Source organism: Dunckerocampus dactyliophorus, chromosome 4, assembly GCF_027744805.1.
Source record: "Dunckerocampus dactyliophorus isolate RoL2022-P2 chromosome 4, RoL_Ddac_1.1, whole genome shotgun sequence".
Lineage (NCBI taxonomy): Eukaryota > Metazoa > Chordata > Actinopteri > Syngnathiformes > Syngnathidae > Dunckerocampus > Dunckerocampus dactyliophorus.
Genome location: NC_072822.1, coordinates 33,854,925 through 33,876,409, shown reverse-complemented (window position 1 = coordinate 33,876,409; position 21,485 = coordinate 33,854,925). Strand labels below are relative to the sequence as shown.

General features: G+C 37.2%; 1 protein-coding gene across 3 annotated transcripts in view; it reads left to right on the top strand.

Moving 5' to 3' along the window:
* The window catches only part of gak (cyclin G associated kinase), a 47,006-nt gene that overhangs the window by 12,088 nt on the left and 13,433 nt on the right, over positions 1-21,485 (top strand). For all 3 annotated transcript variants that reach the window (XM_054772596.1, XM_054772597.1, XM_054772598.1), the window contains 11 exons: positions 1,803-1,892; positions 1,978-2,113; positions 2,298-2,410; positions 5,921-5,999; positions 10,113-10,230; positions 14,453-14,502; positions 16,010-16,158; positions 19,859-19,981; positions 20,055-20,188; positions 20,273-20,467; positions 20,546-20,663. In XM_054772596.1, the coding sequence (XP_054628571.1) occupies positions 1,803-1,892; positions 1,978-2,113; positions 2,298-2,410; positions 5,921-5,999; positions 10,113-10,230; positions 14,453-14,502; positions 16,010-16,158; positions 19,859-19,981; positions 20,055-20,188; positions 20,273-20,467; positions 20,546-20,663 (1,305 nt within the window). The remainder of the gene's footprint in view (positions 1-1,802; positions 1,893-1,977; positions 2,114-2,297; positions 2,411-5,920; positions 6,000-10,112; positions 10,231-14,452; positions 14,503-16,009; positions 16,159-19,858; positions 19,982-20,054; positions 20,189-20,272; positions 20,468-20,545; positions 20,664-21,485) is intronic.

Here is a 21,485-nt window from a genome sequence, read left to right as displayed (position 1 = left end):
CTTTTTAGCCCCCATTTTTGCTATTCTTTTTTTTCCCCCAAAATCTTTCAACTTTCTTCATAAATAATCTTCCTAAATGCACTTATCGTAACATTCTGACTTTATTCCCATAATGTTATCACATGTTTGTATTATTATTTTATATGATTATGAATTTTCCATAAATTACAACTTTATTTCGTTTTTTGTTTCTCATAATATTATGACTTTTTTAAAAAAGTATTTTTTCTCTAATATTTCAACGCGATGCTGCTAAAATGACATTTTCTCATGATATTTTGAGTTTATTCTCATAAAATTGTGACGTTTTGTCTTGTTAGAATACCACTTATATTTTGACATTTTCTTCATAAAATTATGGCTGTTTTTTTTCTTCCAATATCTGTTTTAAATTTGGCAACTATTTCAACTTTCTTGTAAATTTTGTGTGATTTTCTTTAAAAAAAATCACACCTTCTTTTGTTGTTTTGTTTCTCATCATATCACAAGAAAAATATTTTGTTAAAATATTCCAACTTTATGCTACTAAAATGATGTTATTTTTTCCTTACAATATTACGACATGAAAATGACAACTTTGTTCATTGGAGTACAAATTTTCTTTTAATATTTGAATATTAAGAGACATTTACTATTAATATTTAATATGAATATTTTGTCTTTTCCTCATAAAATTAATAATTTGTGAACTATTTCATCGTTCTTGTAAAGTTTCTTCTTGTGATTATAATTTTATTCCCATTATCTAATTTTTCCAAAAATTAAAACTGTGTTTTGTTTCTCATATTATAACTTAAAAAAAATGTTCCTTTAATATTTCAACTTTATGCTACTAAAATGATATGATTTTTCCTCATAATATGAAAATTACAACTTTTTCTCCTTAGAGTCCAGCTTTTTTCTCTTAATATTTTGACTTTTTCTTTTCATTTATGTATTAAATTTGCGGACTATTTAAACTTTCTTTGTGTACATTTTCTTCTCGTAATTATGACCTTATTCACATAATATTAGCTAATTTTCCAAAATATTACAACGTAATTCGTTTTGTTTGTTTCTCATAATATTACAAGTGAATGGAAAAAGCACACATGACAGGAAGGAGGAAGTGAGAACATGGAGGAGTATACCGTGCAGAAGGTTACGCATTGTAGGGACATGTTTAGTTGTTGAGATATTTGAGCTGTCACAAAGCAAAAAATCTTTGTGTCAAAGTTATGCTTGAAATGTATCTTTTCACAAAAAGCTGGTTTTCTCCCTTTTTACTAGTCGGGAACTGAAATTTTCCTGAAACTTATTTATGTTCTACTGCGGATTACTAAAGGACGGAAAAAGGTAGAAACAAACTTTTTTTTTCTGATGAAAGGTGGGAGTGTAGTTTTTCTTTTGGTAGGTTCCATGTTTTTTATAGCCGTGGAACACAATATTCTGTGAGCCCTGAAAAATCAGTCAAAATTGTCTAAAATTGTCTTTTGAAAAATGGCTGGGATTGAATGAGTTAATATTTTGACTTTATGCTACTAAAATGATGTTATTTTTCCTCATATTAAGACGTAAAAATGACAACTTTTTCTCGTTAGATTACAACTTTTTTGCCATAATATTTTTACTTTATTACTGCTGATTTTTCCTTTTTTAAATAATGTTACATGTTAAATTACTTTTTTAGAATGTGCCATGGGCCAATAAAAAAGAAAAAACAGTTAGCTGATGACTTGCTCTCTCATGTCAGTCTTTTCCGCGTGGAAAGGTGGAGATGTCATTTCTCGAGACACTTTGCCGGATTTGTGTTGTTTGTGTAGATCACGCGGAACACCACTCCAGCGTACCGGACCCCGGAAATGATCGACCTGTATTCCAACTTCCCCATCAACGAGAAACAAGACATCTGGGTCGGTCTCTCTTCTGTTTTCTCGTCTCGGCTCGTTTTGTTGTTAGCGTTTTGATTGTGTGAATGTACACCGTGTCCCGACACAGGCCCTGGGCTGCATCCTCTACCTGCTGTGCTTCAAGCAGCACCCGTTTGAGGAGGGCGCCAAGCTGCAAATTGTAAACGGGAAATACTCCATCCCGCAGAACGACGCCAAGTACGCCGTGTACCACGACCTCATACGTAAGAAGCACTCCTCGCTTGGTTACACGGTGGCTCTTAAACTTACGGGGTTTTCCGTGGGTCACACTTGCTTTTAGGGGGAGGATGAGGCCGCGTGTCAGTTTTGTGCAGTGCTTGAGACAACAGATGGAACAAAATTGTCTTTTTTTTCTTTCTTTTTTTCCCTTCCATTTTCCTCCTTCAGGTTCCATGTTGAAGGTGCACCCAGAGGAGCGTCTCTCCATTACCGAGTTGGTCAACCAGCTTCAGGAAATAGCGGCGGCGCGCAACGTCAATCCCAAATCTCCCGTCACAGAGGTAGGCGTGCATCGGAATCGTCCCATGCCGGATTGACATGGGATATTTAGCATTCAATCAAACTGCTCAAGAACATCCACGTTACTTCCTGGTTTGACTTCTTCTGGGTGCTGGGTGACGCTGTCGTCTAATTTGCATCATCGACTATGACACAAACTGTCACATGACTTGTGGCACTAATTTTAGATCCACACACAAATACTGCAGTAAAGTTAGAAATATATTGACATATTGGAACTGTCAGGATCGATAACTCCACACTTAACAGAAGTGAAATTATTGCATGATATTACCGATCCAAAATTCTGTCATATCACCTTTTACCAAAGTAAGTGTTGTAGTACATTTAGGAGGGTACATACAGTTACGCCTGACACGATAATTGATATATCGATTTATCGAACAATAGAAAAACAAAAACAGGCCGATAATTTTGGGCGCTCGATAAAGTGACGTGTGTGTGCTTCATCTGCTAGCCTTTCTGTGCTACACAAGCTGGATGCCGAGGGTTCACTCTGCATATGTCTGTGTGCATTGATTCTATCGTGGAATGAATGCGGAGAGTGAAAAGGTATCAATACCATGTTGGTCATCTTTGTGCTACTCGTGAGCTGCGACACTTGAAGACCAAATTAGCCTTGAGACAGCATATGCTAACATGAATCAAGGCACAGAAGTTGTAGTTTCTAAGGCGAGCGCAACTTCAGCAGTGTGGGAATATTTCGTTTTGAAACACCGACGAACCGATATGTCGCATATGTGAAGTGAAAGGAGTGAATATGAAAGGAGGCATGAGGAAGCAGGGGAACACGACCAACTTATATGCTCACCTGAAACGCCACCATCCTTTTCAGTTGTCTCAACTGGGAAGAAAAAATACAGCTGGAGGTGCAACAGACCCTTCGTCCCGACAGCCAACGAGTATTATGACTGAGGCGTTTGGCCGGCAAAGTAAATGCAAGCAAAATAGCACAAAATGGCTCGCGCTCGCTTCACTTCAAAAGAAATGCAACCACTCAATACGGTGGGAAAGCCATCATTTCGGAAAATGTTAGAAATGTTTGGCAGAAAGTACGACAGTACTTACATTACTGCATTTGATACGATTTTCTCTCATTATGCCATAAAAATAATGAAAAATGGCCTCAGCACTTATGACAAAAGCTCACAGGGGTACACTATACTTGACTACCATCTAGTGGTTCAAATGTGCATTGCACCTCATGATCTATAAAAAATGGCATCAAAAATATGACGAAATTATCACATATCGTCAATATTTTGTAACGCAATTATCGACCAGCAAAATGCGTTATTGTGACAGGCCTACATCTAGTGGTTGAATTGAATATGACAGCGCAACACCTTCTCAGGACAAATGTATTGACTATGATTAAAAAAAAAAAAAAATCCCCGAAAGTATGTAAAGAGCACCTTTTATAGTATATACTGTAAGTGTTGTAGTATAACCGCAGGAGACATCTAGTGGTTGAATTGAATATGACAGTGCAACACCTTCTGCAGGTGAAATTATTGATTGATATTCCCAATAAAAATTTCCCAAAATGATATAAAAGCACGTTTTCCATACCTAAGTGCTGTAGTATAACCAGCAGGAGATATCAAGTTGTTGAAATGAATATGAGTGCAACACCTACACGTGAAAGTAGTGAGTATTATTCCCAATAAAAAAAATCCAAAAAACTAGGGATGTCCCGATCTGATCTTGGGGATCGGCTGTCAATCCGCTGTATCGGATAATATTGGCTTCTGCCCCGAGATCGGGCCGATCCGGTTGACACATAGCGTTCGTAACTCTGGGCCACACTCCAATATGGAAGTTGTGCTAATGCGTCTCAAAGCCAGTTGCCACTCCTCCTGCCACCCGCAAGAAGGAGAAAACCCAACACCACCATGCAGGCATGTCCGCTGTGTGCCTTGGTGAAGTTAGTTTGATGTTGGACATTCGGCTCCGTAGCTACAGGTGGTAGTTCCCCCTCACTGTGCCATTGAGCAGGGAGCTCGCACGCAGATCTCTGGCCACCCAACTGGCCATCTGGACATTTCAGGTATTAACTTATTGCCACCCGTATGCGAGTCATGGTCTCACCTTAGCCAACCCGATGAAAAATTTCTGGCTGCGCCACTGCTCGCACGGGAAGCGCTGCTCAAACCGCTGGTTGTTTATACCAAATTACGCTGAAGAGCGTCTGTTAAACATAATGTCATATATTCTAAATCACACCACGAATTGATCTATAACCATGTCACATGATTAGTCCTACCCTAAAAGTATTTTGCGTGCCCATTTTATCCAGTTTTATCTTTTATTGGACCTTTTTACTGGACTAGGGCCCTGACTCACACAGGTTTGCTACAAAAGCCAAACAATATTGTTGGTCATGCTGTGTAATAAAAAAGTAAATTCAGCAATACTATGGTTGCATTCTTTTTAATGTGCTTTGAAGAGCTGCTTTTATAACCACGTTCAGTTTCACAAAGTCATGTTTAGAACAAAAGCTTATTCTTAAAAAAAATAAAAAAATAAAAGGATCGGATTGTCAAGTCTATAAAAAAAAAAAAGGATCGGATAGGAGTCATTGAGGTCATTGATGTGCAAGGTGAGTTTGGTGGCTTGGAGATGTTATTCTCGTAAAAATTCAGACCTTTTTCTTGTTAGATTACAACTTTTTTCTTAATATTTTCTTCATTCTTGTTAAATTTACTGCTGATTTTTTTCTACTGTTGTTACTTTTTTTTATTAATTTTTTTTTTTTTTTTTAAGTTTTCTTGTTTAAATTATATTTTTAGAATATGCCACAAGCCACACTGTGACCACCCCTGGCTTAAGGAATCCTGTGGCGTTAACCCGTTCATATCCGCCCCGCATGACACCTCGCGTTCACCAGCTAGGAAGCCAACTGCCGCTCGCGATTTTCTCCACAAATCCTGCCACTAATGACCAAATCCTCCACCAAAGTTGCGATTTATTTAAAGCTGATTTCAAGGTTAAGACTCATCTTTTACGGCGAAAATATCTGGCTAATCAATTCAACAAAATGCCTTCGCTTCATAGCCGTGAAGATTGTCCATGTTGAGGCAAATAAGGCGGGCGAGTGTGTGTGGAGTGAAGCAGGCTAATCTTATTGGGGTTAAGAAGGGGTTTCCCTTCTGGCCATAAGGAGATTATTGTCCTGCTTGCCGTGAACTTCCTTCCCAGACGTACGGAGAGCGCCACTCTTGGCTGACCACAGAGGGATGGGAAGAACAAGGAAGTGTAACCAGACTACTTGGAGGGAAACGTAGTGGATATCCCAGTCAGCGCTTTTTTCTTTGTGTTGCTTTCATGGTTTATACGCTGAGGAAAGAAGCGCATCTTCCTGTTTCTGTCTCATTGACTGCTCTTGAGATCCCTTTTAGATCCCTTTTTTGTGGAGATACAGATCTGTTGCAATGTTGACAGCCTACTACTGTTGGCGGCCGGTGTATGACGGCTATGAATGTCTGCAGCTGCTGGAGCAGAACGGAGGATTCGGCAACAACGGAGCCCCGGCGCCCCCGCAGATCCACAATGTCCACGGCAATGCAGGTGAGAGGCTGCTTTGATGCCACTTTCAGGCATAAACATGCTGTCTTCAAAGGTCGGAGTTGAATAAATTTCCCTTATTTTCCTATCTTGGAAAGGCAATAATTGCAGTTAGGGCTGCAACTAATGTTTTTCTCAGTCAGTTAATCTAAAGCTTGTTATTTTCATTAATCGGGTAATTGGTTACAACCTAGACCAGTGGTGTCCAAAGTGTGGGCCAGGGGCCATTTGTGGCATGTAGATTTTTTTTTGGCCTGCGGGACATTCAAAATGTCTAAATTTTTTTTAATAAAAAAAAAAAACAAGACAAAAAGTGGGAAAAATTATCAATAATTTTTCAAGATAAGGTCAACATATTCGAAAATAATCGGAAAAATAATCTTTATTGAGTAGTATAAAGTTGAAATATTAAAGCTGGTTTTGTTAATTTTTTTTTTAAGTCATAATGGAAGAAACAAAAAAAATGAAGTTGTAATTTTGGGAAGATTTGGTTAGGGGAAAAACATATTGTGGGAATAAAGTCAAAATATTATGGGAGTGAAGTCATAACTGTGAGAAGAAAAATTGCAAATGGAAAGTTGAAATAATTGGAAAATTAATAAAATAACAGAAATGGGAAAAAAATTGAGAATAAAGTTGAAATATTAAGACAGTAAAGTCGTAATTTCACGATATCGCGATATTGGGAAAAATGTTTAAAGTTGAAGTGCTGAAGAAAAAAGAGGTATTTGAAATATATGGGGGGACAAAAACAAAAAAAGGGCGGTAATTTTATGAGAATAAAGATGAAATATTAAGAGAAAAAGGGTGCAATCTAATGAAAAATTATAATTTTGCAATATTATGGGGGAAAATTACGTTATTTTACTAGCATAAAGTGAACTATTACCAAAAAAAGTCATAATATGGGAACCAAACAAAGAATGAAGTTGTAATTTCGGGGAAATTAGGTTGTGGATAAAGTTATAATTAGGTTGTGAGTAAAGTAAAAATATTATCTGAATAAAGTCATAGCTATGAGAAGAAAATTTACAAATGGAAATTTGAAATAATTGGAAGATTTATTTAAAAAAAATAAAAAAAAATAGTAATGGAACAGAATAGAATAGCTAGAATATGAGAATAAACTCCAAATAATAAGAGAAAAAGTTGTAATTTCACAATTATGAGGAAAAATGTCATTTTAGTAGCATAAGGTTTAAATATGAATGAATAAAGACATTTTTTAAAGTCATAATATGAGAAACAAACAAAGAATGAAGTTGAAATTTAGGGAAAATTAGGTTGGGGAAAAGGTTATAATGTTACAGTAACAAAGTCAAAATATTATGTGAATAAATTTTTCAACGTTCTTCTTAAATAATAAATATAAATGTATAATAATATAATATAAATAATCATAGTTAATGTTCTTTCTTTAATGTTATGACTTTATTGCCATAATATTTTGTCTTTATTCCCATAATATAGCTTTTTACCCAAACACATTTTCCAAAAAGTACAACTTTTGTTTTGTTTTGTTTTGTTAATTATAATTTAACAATAAACAAACAAAAAAGAAAAATACAGGTGAAATATTAAAGGAAAAATACATTAAACGTCGTGATATGAGAAACAAACAGGATAACGAATTTGTAAATTTTGGGAAATTTGGTTTTGGAAAAACTTACAATGTTATGAGAATGAAGTCAATTGACTCTTGAATCTTGAATCTTGAAAATATTATGGGAACAAAGTCATAATTACGAGAAGAAGGAAGTTGGTATAGTTGAAAAAACAACAGCAGCAAAAATGAAAAAAACCTGTTGTAATTTTAAAAGAATAAAGTCAAAATATAAAGAGGAAAAAAGTTGTATTCTAACGAGAAAAAGTCGCAATAAACTGGTATTGTTTTGAGTAAAAATGTCATTTTAGTAATTTAGAGTTGAAAGTAGATTCGATTTGAAGGAGGAGATATTGAAAAAAAGGATATTGATCGTTGTCGTTAGACTCTTCTAAAAGAGGTAGTGTTCTGTGGGTGGTGTAGAATTAAGCAGGCCTATTAACTCTTCATAAACTTTAATCACACCCTCTGTCCGGGTTGTATCATAAAACTATAATGTAACTTTCTCTCTCCTCCCTCTTCCCCTGCTGCCCTCCTCCCCCTTGCTGTTGGTCCCATTAGCAGTGTCACAGTGCCCTCTGCTGGTCAAGCATGTAGCAGTTTAAATATGTGCTTGCTTTTTAAGCATGTAGCAGTATAAATATGGGCTTATGAGGCAAAACACATGAAAATATAGACCAGTCGGCTTGTGTTCGTATCTCCGAATGTTCGCATGTCGGATGTTTGTTAGTAGGGGACTTAGTGTGTATGTATATATATCTTTGGTTTGGTATGACGTCCTTCCTCTTAAAGTGAATGTTTGTTTCCAAGTGAGCTCGGGAAGTTACGACAGGCCGTTAACGTCACAGGCAGGAGAAAAGGGAGCGCTTAATTTGATCACCTGCGCAGTACGGGTAATCTTTCCTGATTGGAGCGTGGTTTTTTTTTTTTTTTTCAAATTAACACTTGGTGTAGCTTTTTTTAATGTTATCAGATTTATTGGTATGACATCATAATTCCCTCATGTTATTGTGAACGGCGAGTTTAAATATTAAAGAAAAAATATATATAAAAAAAAAAGACATAATGTTATGAGAAACAAAAATAAAGTAATTTTTGGAAAACGAGAGCGGGGATAAAGTTGTAATATTATGGGTATAAAGTCATAATTACGAGAAGACAATTTATGAAGATTATTTGAGAAGAACGTTGAAATCTCTGGAAAATTAAAGAAAAAAACAGCAACGACGGGGAAAGAAGAGCAAAGAGTGAAGTTGCTATTAATAATTGCATTTTTCACTTATATTAAGAGGATTTCTGCACGGCCAGTCACCCATCTGTCAAAAGGCAGAAACAGCTTGTTCTTCCGAGGATTGTCTCCCAAGTTTTTCCACTCCTCCAATTGATGACAAGCTGATGAATGGCCGGCAACATGCTAAGAAGTTATATATACATGTCAAGGAAAAAACGGCATCTCTTGTCACATCGGTGAAAAAGCCTTGGCTCCATTCATTTTTGATGGAACCTGCGCGATAGAGCGACTATCGTGTGAATTTGTGCGTGTGAAAGTTTGTGTTTGTGCATGGCATCGTGCACACGCTGGCCTGCGACACTATCCCAGAAAGTTGAAAAATGTTCAACTTCGCTGTCGCCCAGACGAGGACCAGTCAGCGGGAGTTTCATTGATCGACCAATGAGCGGACAGGATGCTAATCAGTACGCTGTACTTGCCGTGTCAGATTTCCCAGAGCTACTTGACATTTCGGAGACTCGTACAATTTGCTTTGGATGTGAACATGTCGCTCACGGGCGTCGCTGGTCACAGACGCTCGTGGGCTCCCGTGTGTATGGTTTGCTACGCGTCGGCGATGACTTTTGCCAATTGCAGTCGTTTGTTGCGCCTCCCGTGTGTGGCGCTCATAACGCTTACTGAGGCGTTTGGTCGGCAACGATAAACAAACTGGTGAGCTCTCACAACCAGTGTCGCTGGTTACCTTGCAAAAACATGTGTACAGGCAACTTCTGTGTCAAGCTAATGTCTCTCACAGGTACACTGTACACTATACATGGGTACCATCTAGTGGTTCTTATGACAATTACTGAAAAAAGGGTCTAACAAATGTTTTTTCAATTATCGACAATAATTTCTAGCACAATTATCGACCAGCAAGATTTGTTATGGTGACAGGCCTAGCCGTGGGCCAATTTAAAAACCTCACCTCACCTTGGATACCCCTGCCTTGAAAGACAAATCACCATTTAGAAAATAGATGACATGTAAATGTGAAAATCGAGATTGTGCTTCCTTTTTTGTCAGTTTGTGTTTTAAAGACTGTTTTATACACATTTTAGTTTGAAATTGTATTGATAACATTTTAATATAATTAATATATTATATGTATTAAATTAACAGATTTACATTAATAAAAATGAAAAATACATTTCTGAAGATAACCAAATTAAAAAAAAGCAAGTAATTAAAAATAATAATAATAATGAATATTGACTTTTAAAATGTTTTACATGTTTTAAAGGCGTTTATGATCCAGACCAGTCGGGCAGCGGCTTCCTGGACATCCTCAAGGGAGGAACGGAGCGCTTCCTGACCAACATCAAGGACACCTCCTCCAAGGTCATCCAATCGGTAGCCAGGTAAGGCACGATGTCTTCTGAGTAAATCGAAAATGTATATGTTTTTTAAATTCATTTAAAAACTGACAGGCCGCGTTTCCTCCAAAATCCATCGTGTTTTCCATCCTGTTTCATGTCTCGTTTGATTTGACGCTATGAAACTTACAGTGGAACCTCTGAGGTCTCATTGTCCCTGTTCGGAATCATCTGTTCCTGGGTCCAACCGGCCCCCGTCACCACATTTTTAACCTTAACTGTCACAAAAGTTAAAGATAAAAACAAAAAAACAAAACCCAACACCCGCTGTTGAGCATCTACGTGTTCTGAGCGGTTTCTAAGCCGCAAAAAAGCAGAAGAAAAAGAAAATAAATGAATTTTTTTGTGACCTTTTGAGACCATTTTTACAGAAAATGTTGCGTCTTTAGCGGTTCCACTGTATTCCATTTCATACAGTAATCCCTCGCCACTCGAGCGCGGTTTTTAAAAAAAATCTGTTTTGGCTGTTGTTAGCCTATTTAAGCAGATTTTACAAGGTTTTTTTGTGCCTGAATGAAGTTTTCAAGCTTAAGTAGTATAGGAAAGTATAGCATAGTAAATTTCCCCGCTGTGGGATAAATAAAGTACATACATAAAAATGTCTAAATCGGTGTGACAAAGTTGTAATTTTGTCATTTTTGTAGCATAAAGTTGAAATCTTAAATGGTAATATGAGACATTAAAAACCTTTTTTTTTAAATATTAGGTTGTGGAAAAAGTTTTTAATGTTACAAGAATAAAGTAAAAATATGGGAATAAAGTCATAATTATGAGAAGAAAATTTACAAGAAAAGAATTTGAAATATTTTGGAGAAAAACAGAAGAAATTGAAAAAAAAATGCAGAATTTTACAAAAATGAAGTCAAAAATATTACGAGAAAATAGTCAAATTCTTACAAGAAAAAAGATATGTTACGAGAATAAAGTCAAAATATATATAACAGCAGAAATTAGGGAAAACACAGCAGAATTAAAATAATAATAAATAAAATAAATCCAAAATATTAGGAGAAAATAGCCATATGCTAACAAGAAAAAAAGTTGCAATTTTTTTTTTTTTTTAGAAGAAAGTCGTATGAGGAAAAATAATAATAATTTACAACTCAAAATGGTTTTTTTTTCCTTTACTATTTCAACCCTATGCTACTAACTTATTTATCATCATAATGGAATGAAGTTATTCTTTAAAATTAATGCTGATTTTTCTAAATATTTTTATAACGTGCCGGGGGCCAAAAACAAAGCAGCTGCGGGCCGCACTTTGGGCACCGCTTGTCTATATTATATCTTATATGTCTTATTTTCTCTTATTATGTTGACTATATTAAGTAAAGGTGACTATAGGGGTGTTATTTCATGTCTACAGGGCTCTAATGTTAAACATATTTACCGGGTCATAAATAGGTTTCTATATCTTATTTTCTCTCATGCCTACTATATTGTCTAAAAGTGCGTGGGTCTTCTCCGGGTACTCCAGTTTCCTCCCACATTCCAAAAACATGCAGGTTAGGTTAATTGTAGGACCCTGTAAATTCACCTCTCACGCTCGTGTCTAAACCAATTAACTGCACTAAAGGAGGGATTACTGTTGACGTTTGTTTCAGTGTTTACTTGTATTCATTGTTTTCTTTGTCCCTACCCCCCTGGCATTTGTTGTATCTTGTTTTTGTTTTCTCTTGTGTGCCCAATCCTTCACGATTCCACTACTGTCTACGTGGCCTAGCAACCCAAGGTAAATAAAGGGGTCGGTGAAGTGCGCAGCCCGTGCAACGCTCTGTGTGTGTGTGTGTGTGTGTGTGTGTGTGTGAGTGTGTGTTCCCGTAGTTTGTGTGTCATTTAGATGTGTAAAACCTCTACTAAGCCGTTTGTTGTGTCTGCAATCACAGCTTCCTGGTGCTGACACGGCACGTTTAACATTCTGCCAAACCAGAAGTGTGTTTGTTTAATCCCACAATCAAGACAGTCAATCACCTGCCGTTGTTGTAAGAGCACTAATAGGAAAAGTGTGTCAGTGCATGAATGGTTGCAAACTAAACGGCTGTTTGTCTTAACCAGCATCACGCGGTCTCATCGTGTCTCGTCGCTCCACTGCTTTGCCCTACGTTTGCTCTCAGTGTTCATGAGTGTGTTGAAAGTCTTCCATCTAGCAGTCAGGAAAGGCTTTCCAATGACTTGTAGCAGATTCCCTCTCCCACACCTCAGTCCAGCATCTAAACCGGGGATGTCCAAACCTTTTTCCAGCGAGGGCCACATAGTGAAACATGCCACTTTGATATTTAGATATGCAAAGACGTTCTATATACAGTACAGTGTTTCAAGAAAAAAAAAACTGCATCTCAGCTTTGTCATGGACCGGTGAAAATGTGTAATTAATATCAACTTCACTCTTTTATATTTTATTCTCTTTTCTAAAATTTTACAAATATTTCAACTTTCTCCTTAAATAATTTTGTAATATTTTGACTTTATTGCCCTCGTATTAAAACTTTTTCCCCAAACTTTTTTTGGTTTCTTGTCATATTACAACTTTTAAAAAATAACATATGACTTTTTCTCTCAATATTGTCTTTATTCTTGTAAAATTATAGCTGTTTTTCCATTTCTGCTTTGTTTTTGTGTTTTTTATTTTCCAACTATTTGCACGTTGTTCCTAAATAATCTTAGTGATTTTCTTTATGTTATTTTATGACATTATTCCTCTAATATTTTGACTTTACAGTGTTACTCATTTATCGTGGGGGTAGGTTCCCAAAATAGCCCGCAATAAGTGAAATCCGCTAAGTAGCCAGCTTTATTTGTTTACAATGATTCTATATGTTTTAAGGCTGTAAAACTGCTTTATACACTTTTCTCAGATATGCATTAACATTTTCTCACATTTCTCTCTTGTTTAAATACTTTCAAAGTTCAAATTTTGTTTGAATTTTAATGGTCAAACTACTAGGTTGGACACAAGAAATTCTTAAGTAACTCGCGTCGTCCACATTGTGGGTTATGTCAGGGAGAAACTTGCAAACATGCAATGACCACAAGGTAGCAAGCTAGCAATGACACAGGAGACGTGGCAGGGCGGCACAAAGGAGATTGACAATGGTCTACAGCCAATCAGGACGCAGAAGACAATGGGCGGTGCAGACAGATGAGAGAGGGAAGAGACACACTCAACTTCCCACAATGCAATTCTTCTTAAAGGGCCACGCTCAGCTTGTAGGAGTGTAAACGCAGTAAAAAAAAAAAAAATGTCCAAGGTGAACCGCGATAGAGCGAGGAAACACTGTGTTCCCATAATATTCTAACTTCTTCCCCAGCCTCATTTGACAAAAATGACCACCTTTTGTTTTATTATTTTTTTTACAATATTACAGCTTTCAAAAAATAATTTATTTTTTCTTTCATGTTTCACCCCTTTGCTACTAAAAGGACATCATTTTCCCTCCTAATATGAGTTTATTCTCATAAAACTGACACATTTTGAAAAGTTATTTTGTGTTGCCAAATCCATTTTTTTTATTGATGATTACTATAATTTATTATTAATTAAAATGATTAGAATTATACAGTAGTTGTATACTCATTGTATTTTGAACTCTTTTAGTATTGTTATATTATTGTTTTTTATATTGTTTTTTAAATGTATTTAAATATATCTACTTATTAAAAAAAAGAATTATTTGGAAAACAAATAAAAATCAAAAAGGCAATCTTTCTTGCTAAATGTATTGTCAATTTTGAAGGAAACATTCTCATTTATTTCTTGTCAATCTAACTGATGTATTTATTTATTCATTACTATATCAATTACAATGTAATACAATAATAATACAATTATAATACAATTATTCTTATTAGAATCATCAGTTTGGTGCTTGGCACCTTGACTTCTTTCAATGTTGGTAAAACAATACAAAGTAAAACTTGATTTTTTTTTATGAGACTTGTGGTCCGTGAGGCGAACTAGTTGCGGCGGAAGAATACAGTAGAACAATGCCGCAAGGAAGAATAACGTCGCTTCACTTTTCACTTTTCACTTTCACTTTCACTTTCACGCTCTTCACTGTATGTCATTTCTGAGCATACTTGACTGGTTGTGGCCAAAAATATCCAAATGGCCCCCATATCCTTTGAATTGTCAGCATGCGGCCCTCTGTGTTAAACGTTTGGACACCCCTGTCATACAGTCCTCTTCACGATGTCATCTGTCTTGCAGCTACGCCAAAGGTGACCTGGACATATCCTACATCACCTCCAGGATAGCAGGTGGGCAACCCGACCTCATGAAATCCACAAATGCACCTTTTTTGTTTGGTTTTTGTCATTGTAACACTAGAAAAGCACTCGGAGAGACCTCCGCCAGGTGGCATAGTTCCCCCCGTATTGTCATTTACACCATAAATGTTAGTCCTACATTTATTTTATCTACATATTTAGATTCCTTCACCATGAAAACATACCATGGAAGGGTTTGAATGACTTAAAGAATGCTAACATGCTAACACCTAGCATAATAGCGTGTCTACTTAAGTTCATATTTGTGAAAGATGCTAGTATGTTTGTGTTATCATAATAGCAATGCTAACATCCTAACATTAGCATGTTAACACCTAGCATAATAGTGTCTACCTATGAAATTGGTTGAAAAAGTGTACTGTGCTAATGTTAGCATGCTAACATTTAGCATGATTGTATTGTGTATTGTGTTTGTATAAGTGTCTACCCAGTAAAACGGTTAAAAATGCTGCTATGCTAATATTAGCATGCTATCAATGCTAGCATAATGTTAGCATGCTGACACCAAGCATGATTGTAGTGTTTATATGTGTCTACCCATGAAAATGGCAAAAAATGCAAGTATGCTAACATTGGCATGCTAGCAATGCTAATGTTAGCATGGTTACACCTAGCTTGATAGCGCTAAGTGTCTGCTTACTGTAAGTTTATAGTCATGGAAATTGCAAAAAATTCTAGTATGCTCGTGTTATCATGCTGGCAATGCATGCAAACATCTTAATGTCAGCATGCTAACCTCTAGCACAGGAGTGTCAAACTTGTGCCATGGAGGGCCGAGACACTGCAGGTTTTCTTTCCAGCCAGTCACTAAAGCAGGTGATTTTAATGATCAACACCTTCAGTTTGAGGGAAGGAGCTCATCAATTAAATCACCTGCTGAAGAAACTGGTTGGAGAGAAAACCTGCAGCATTCTCAGCCCTGCAGGGCACGAGTTTGACACATGTGCTCTAGCATAATAGTGTCTACCTATGGAAAATGTCTGAAAATGCTACTATGCTAATGTTAGCTTGCTAACAATGCTAACATGCTAACATTAGCATGGTAACACCGAGCATGATAGTGTTAAGTATTTATGTATGCGTCTAGCTGTGAAAATACCAAAAATGCAAGTATGGCAACATTAGCATGCTAACACCCAGCAGTGCAATGTACCAGGAAGGCTAAATGTCCTGAGCAAGTGCTCTGAACATTTTATTTGTGGAGTAAATGCCAAAAACTCGCAATGTTAAAGAATCCTTTAAAAAAAATTCCTGGATCCAGACGGTGATTCTGATCACCTCCAAAATGTAACCAATTCTTCCATATTCTATGTCCGACATTTCCTGAAAATTTCATCCAAATCCATTCAGAACTTTTAAAGTTATTTTGAGCACAAACAGATAAACGCCGGCAAAAACAAAACCTCCACGCTGCGCTTGCGCTGCCCTTGGCGGCACTAATAACAGCTGGTATGTACGTGTTCGCGTTTGTGTGCAGTCATGTCGTTCCCAGCCGAGGGGGTGGAGTCGGCGATAAAGAACAACATCGAGGATGTGCGCCTCTTCTTGGATTCCCGCCACCCGGGCCACTACGCCGTCTACAACCTCTCCAAGCGCTCCTACAGGCCGTCTCGCTTCCACAACAGGGTATGTTTGATAATGAAGAAAGGATGCAGCTTTGCCACTTTGACATTCTGTAAAGCAACGCATGAGAAAGCACCGGACAAAAGTTTTGGCACACCTTGTCATTCTATAACATGAGAAAGTGTATCGATATTTTTGACAGGTACTATATCCAGTGGGGGGGTCCAAACATTTTTCCTGTAAGGGCCACATCGTGAAAAATGAAAGGATTCTATTATATTTCTTTTTTTAAAAACTGCTTGTCAGCTTTGTCATAAAGGTAAAAAAAAAAAAAAAAAAAAAAACTATTGTGAGTATCAATTTTGCTCCTTTTTTCCCTCATTTTCCCAAATATTTCAACTTTCTTCTTAAATAGTCTTTGTATCTTTATTTTTTTGGTAATATAATACGTTAATACGTTATAATACGTTATTCCTATAAAATTAGAACTTTCCCCCCAAACCAGTTCTCCAAAAATTCCAACTTTATTTTGTTTGTTTCTCATAATATTGCGGCTTTTAAAAATATTTTCTTTAATATTTCAACTTCTAAAATGACATTATTTTTCCTCATAATATTCCACGTTTATTCTCGTAAAATTACCACTGTTTTCTCGTAAAATACAACTTTTTTTCTCTTAATATTTGGACTTTATTCCCATAAAATTAAAACTTTATTTTGTGTTGTTTCTCATAATATTGAAACTTAACAAAAAAAAAATCTTAATATTTCAAGTATTAAAATGACAGATTTTTTCTTCATAATTACAAGTTTATTCTTGTAAAATTACCATTTTTTCTTGTTGAAATAGAACTGTTTTCTCTCAATATTTGTACTTTATTCCCATAAAATTACAGCTGTTTATTCAATTTATGCTGTTTTTTCCCCAACTTTCTACTTTTCTTATTGTAATCATGAATTTATTCCCATAATATTCTAACTTTAACCTCAGCTTCACATTTCCAAAAATTACAACTTTATTTTGTTTTGTGTCTCCTAATATTGCGACTTATAAAAAAAAGAATTGGTATTTTTTTCTTGAATATTTCAACTCTGTGCTACTAAAATTATATTTTTCCTCATAATATTCCAAGTTTATTCTGTGAAAAATTACCGCTTTTTTCTCATTCATATAAGAGTTTTTTTTCTCTCTTCATTGCGACTTTGAAAAAATGATGTGTTTTCAACTCTCTACTACTAAAATGAATTATTTTTCATCACACTATTTTCAGTCTATTCTTGTAAAACTACCACTTTTTTCTCGTTTAAAAATAAAAAAGATTTTTTTTCTGGTAATACAGTCAAACCTGTCTTAGCGGCCACCTTTATAGAACGGCCACCTGCCTATAGCTGCCGCTGAAAAATCCCCCGCTGCAAATTTACATGTTACAGACCCTGTGTATAGCAGTCACCTGTCCAACGCGGCCACCCATTTTGTCTCCCTTGGTCAATATCTGACTGCATATAGCGGCCAAATTACCGACTCAAGTAGAAGCTTCATGCACGAAAAAGTTTCTTTTGTCAATCAATGAAGCCGTCGTGTGTAGACTTTAATTACTGGGTCCTAGCTCAGTCACAATCATTCACAAGATCCACACAAACTGTCAGTTGTTCTACATAAAAAAGCCGTCTTCTTTTGAGCTTGCTATTTCCTGGTCAAACATGTAACTTTAAGAGCATTTGCACCAAAACATTACCGCAAAGTAGGCTGGGAACAGGACGTGCTCCCAGCGACGTTACAATTTAAAAAAAACATACGCGAGCATGCATGCGGCAGCGGGAGCAAAACTGAGTTGGGTTGTACTTAATTGAAGTATTTTAGAATGTACTCACGTTATTTTTCATCAATCCTCATCCACAAATCCATCAAAGTCCTCATCTTCTGTATTTGACACAAAAAAGCCATCTTCTTTTCCGTTCGCTACTAGTCTGTTAACTTGTCAGTTATTCAGCTCCGAAGCAAAGAAGGAAACTTCTCCTGTTGCTTCTGCCAACTTTATTTACTGAACGCGGCCACCAGACAGCAGCTCAGAACACACACACATCTCTCAGCATCGTCTCTCCTTCCTGCTTGCCCACAAGGCAAAGGTTAAACAAGCCCCACTACATAGCTGTCCAGCCAACGCCTGTAAGAAATGACACCGTTTATTTCCTGGTGTGCACTGGTCAATATTGTAATGCCGCTTGTTGTGGGGAAGGAGAGACTCACGTCGCCGATGCACTTTAATGGCTTTATTAACAGCGGAGAACACTGCAGGACTTTACATCCACGCCAACATAAACACACTTCCCAACTCTCTCCAAACTCACAGCTAGCACTGAGCCTAGCTCTCCTGCTCGGGACGCCCACCGTCACTTCCCGTCACTTCCTGATGAACTAAAGCTGTAATGACAACTCTGCCGTATAAAAAGTAAAATATTAAAAACAAGCGTAAGACATGACTAGCACAGCTTTGTTCTGTGGGTCGTGGATATATTCTATCAGTTATTATTAAGCCTCTAGCTTCCTTTTAGTAAGTAAAAACCTTGGCTATGATTGCACTACATTGTCATGTAGACCTACAAAGTACACTTGGAAGAACAAGAGGTGAATAAATGTATTGCAACTGATGTGAAACTGATGAGGGGTAGGATTAAATAAGCTTTGCTTCTTCCTACTCCTTTTTGGACATGCAAAATTGTGAATTGTACTATGTGATGTGCTACTGTTTGACTCATGCATGTTCAGGATTAAAACCATGAACCATGATAATAACAAGCCTAGTGGTGCTGTACAACTTTTATCCGCAGTCCGCAGTGCCCTCTACTGGTCAACATTATTATTATTATTATTATTTTCCCTTTTTTTTCTTTTTTTTTTCCCTCTACTGGTTAACATTCAAACTGGACGCCAACCTGTCTAAAGAGGTCACCTGTCTATAGCGGCCACTTTTGCAGACTCCCTGTAGTGGCCGCTATAGACAAGTTTGACTGTATTTGGATGTTGTTCCCATGAAGTCACAGCTGTTATTTTCCATTTCTGCTTTTGTTGTTGCTCTTTTTAATGTCCAACTTACTCCACTTACTTCTTGTTAATTTTCTTCTGGGATTTACGACTTTAAGACTTTATTCTCATAATATCATACGTTTTTCCACAACATGATTTTTCAAAAATTACATTATTCGTCGTTTTGCTTGTTTCTCATATTATTGCAACAAAAATACGGCATTCTTTCTTTAATAGTTCTACCTTTATGCTACTAAAATTACTTTCCTAACAATGTTAACGTATTTTCTTAAAATTTTTACTTTACTTTTCTCTTAATATTTTTACTTTATTCTTGTGGAATTACTGCAGTTTTTTTTTTTTTTAAAGAATGTGCCACATGCCTATACATACATACATACATATATATATATATATATATATATATATATATAATGTATACAGTATATGTATATGTATGTGTGTGTATATATATATATATATATATATATATATATATATATATAAAAGAAAGAAAAAACAGTTGTAAGCTACAAATGGGCTCTGGGCTGCACGTTGGGCACCCCGTTCACCCCTGTTCACCCTTGTCCCGCCCAGTCACTCTTGTTGAGAAAGATCAGCATATTGAACGTTGACAGGACGCAGCCATATTGACGCTCACATTAAGAAGGCCAGCGTGCGTCTGGGCTCCCCAGCATGCCTTGTGGGTGGTGCAGTTCACTGTCTTTTTTTGCACAGGTTTCCGAGTGCAACTGGCAGGTGCGCCGTTCCCCCAACTTGCGCAGCCTTTACAGCGTTTGCAAGAACATGCATCAGTGGCTGAAACAGGACCAGAGGAACATCTGTGTGGTCCACTGCCTGGTGGGTGGAGATGTGCAAAAATGCCGACCGCTCTTTGTGACCTCCCCCCTCCCCCCGTCAACTGTCTCCGCAGGACGGCAGAGCGTCGTCGGCCGTGGCCGTGTGCTCCTTCCTGTGCTTCTGCCGCCTTTTCACCACGGCCGAGGCGGCCGTCTACATGTTCTCCATGAAGCGGTGCCCGCCCGGCATCGCCCCCTCGCACAAGAGGTGCCGACTCACCAACCGGGATCCTCTACCGCCAGGCTTTCCCTCCAAAAATGCTTGACTTGAGGCGTGTCGTTTGACCTCCAGGTACATCGAGTACATGTGTGACATGATGGCGGAGGAGCCCATCATCCCCCACTGCAAGCCCATCGTTATCCACTCCATCACCATGACGCCTGTGCCCCTCTTCAACAAGCAGCGCAACGGCTGCAGGCCGTTCTGCGAGGTTTACGTCGGAGACGAGAGGGTCCTCACCACCTCACAGGAGTACGACAGGATGAAGTAAGGTTTTCTTTTTTTGCTTGATGTTTCTGGTGGTTAAAATGTCTTAAAAATATATTTATTGTGTCCTGTTTGCAGGGATTTTAAGATAGAGGATGGAAGGGCAGAGATTCCTTTAAATGTGACGGTCCAAGGAGATGTACTGGTGGTGATCTACCACGCCAGGTCCACTCTGGGTGGACGTCTGCAGGCCAAGGTACAAACAGAAGTGTGCATTTGACGGATGTTTTCCGAAAACTACAGATCAGGTGTTTATTTTTTTCCTCATACATTTAATGCAGGAGTTATCACTGCAATTGAAAGGAGGGTGAATAAGTGTCACACAAAGTGCGACACGTGGCTGTTTTTTCATTGGCCCCTTGTCTAAAAATAGAACTGAACAACAAAAAAAATTGGAAAAATCTGCAGTAATTTTACTAGAATAAAGTCAAAATATAACTTTTTTTTTTAATCAAACAAGAAAAATTTGTCATTTAACAAGCATGACTTTGTAATATTTTGAGGATCATTTTAGATGCATAAAGTTGAAATATTAAAGAGAAATTACATTCATAACGTTTATAATATATATACTTTATATATACTGTATATTATGGAATAAAGTCATAATATCAACCAAAGACGTATTTATGTCCATTTCCGATTCCAATATCAACAGATCTGATGCTGATATGTGTAATATCACATATCATGTCATGGATGTAACACATTGTGGTGACCCACAATATTGTTTTAGACATTTTAGACATTTCTCTTTGAGATTAATAAAGTATCTATCTACCTATGTCTGTCTATCTACCTAGCTACCAACCAACCGACGGTACTTCAGTTTCCAGGTCATGAGGTTGTTGTAGCCACTTAGCTCTTGCTGGAGAGTAAACTGATTGGTGCCACCTACCTCGACTCCTCTCTCGTTGTGAATCGCATCTCCACATTTGGAGACCCTCGACGTGGGTAAAAATGTCGACTGACAACAGAGACGATGAGACCGTGCCGGCGACGCTACAAGCTAACGAGT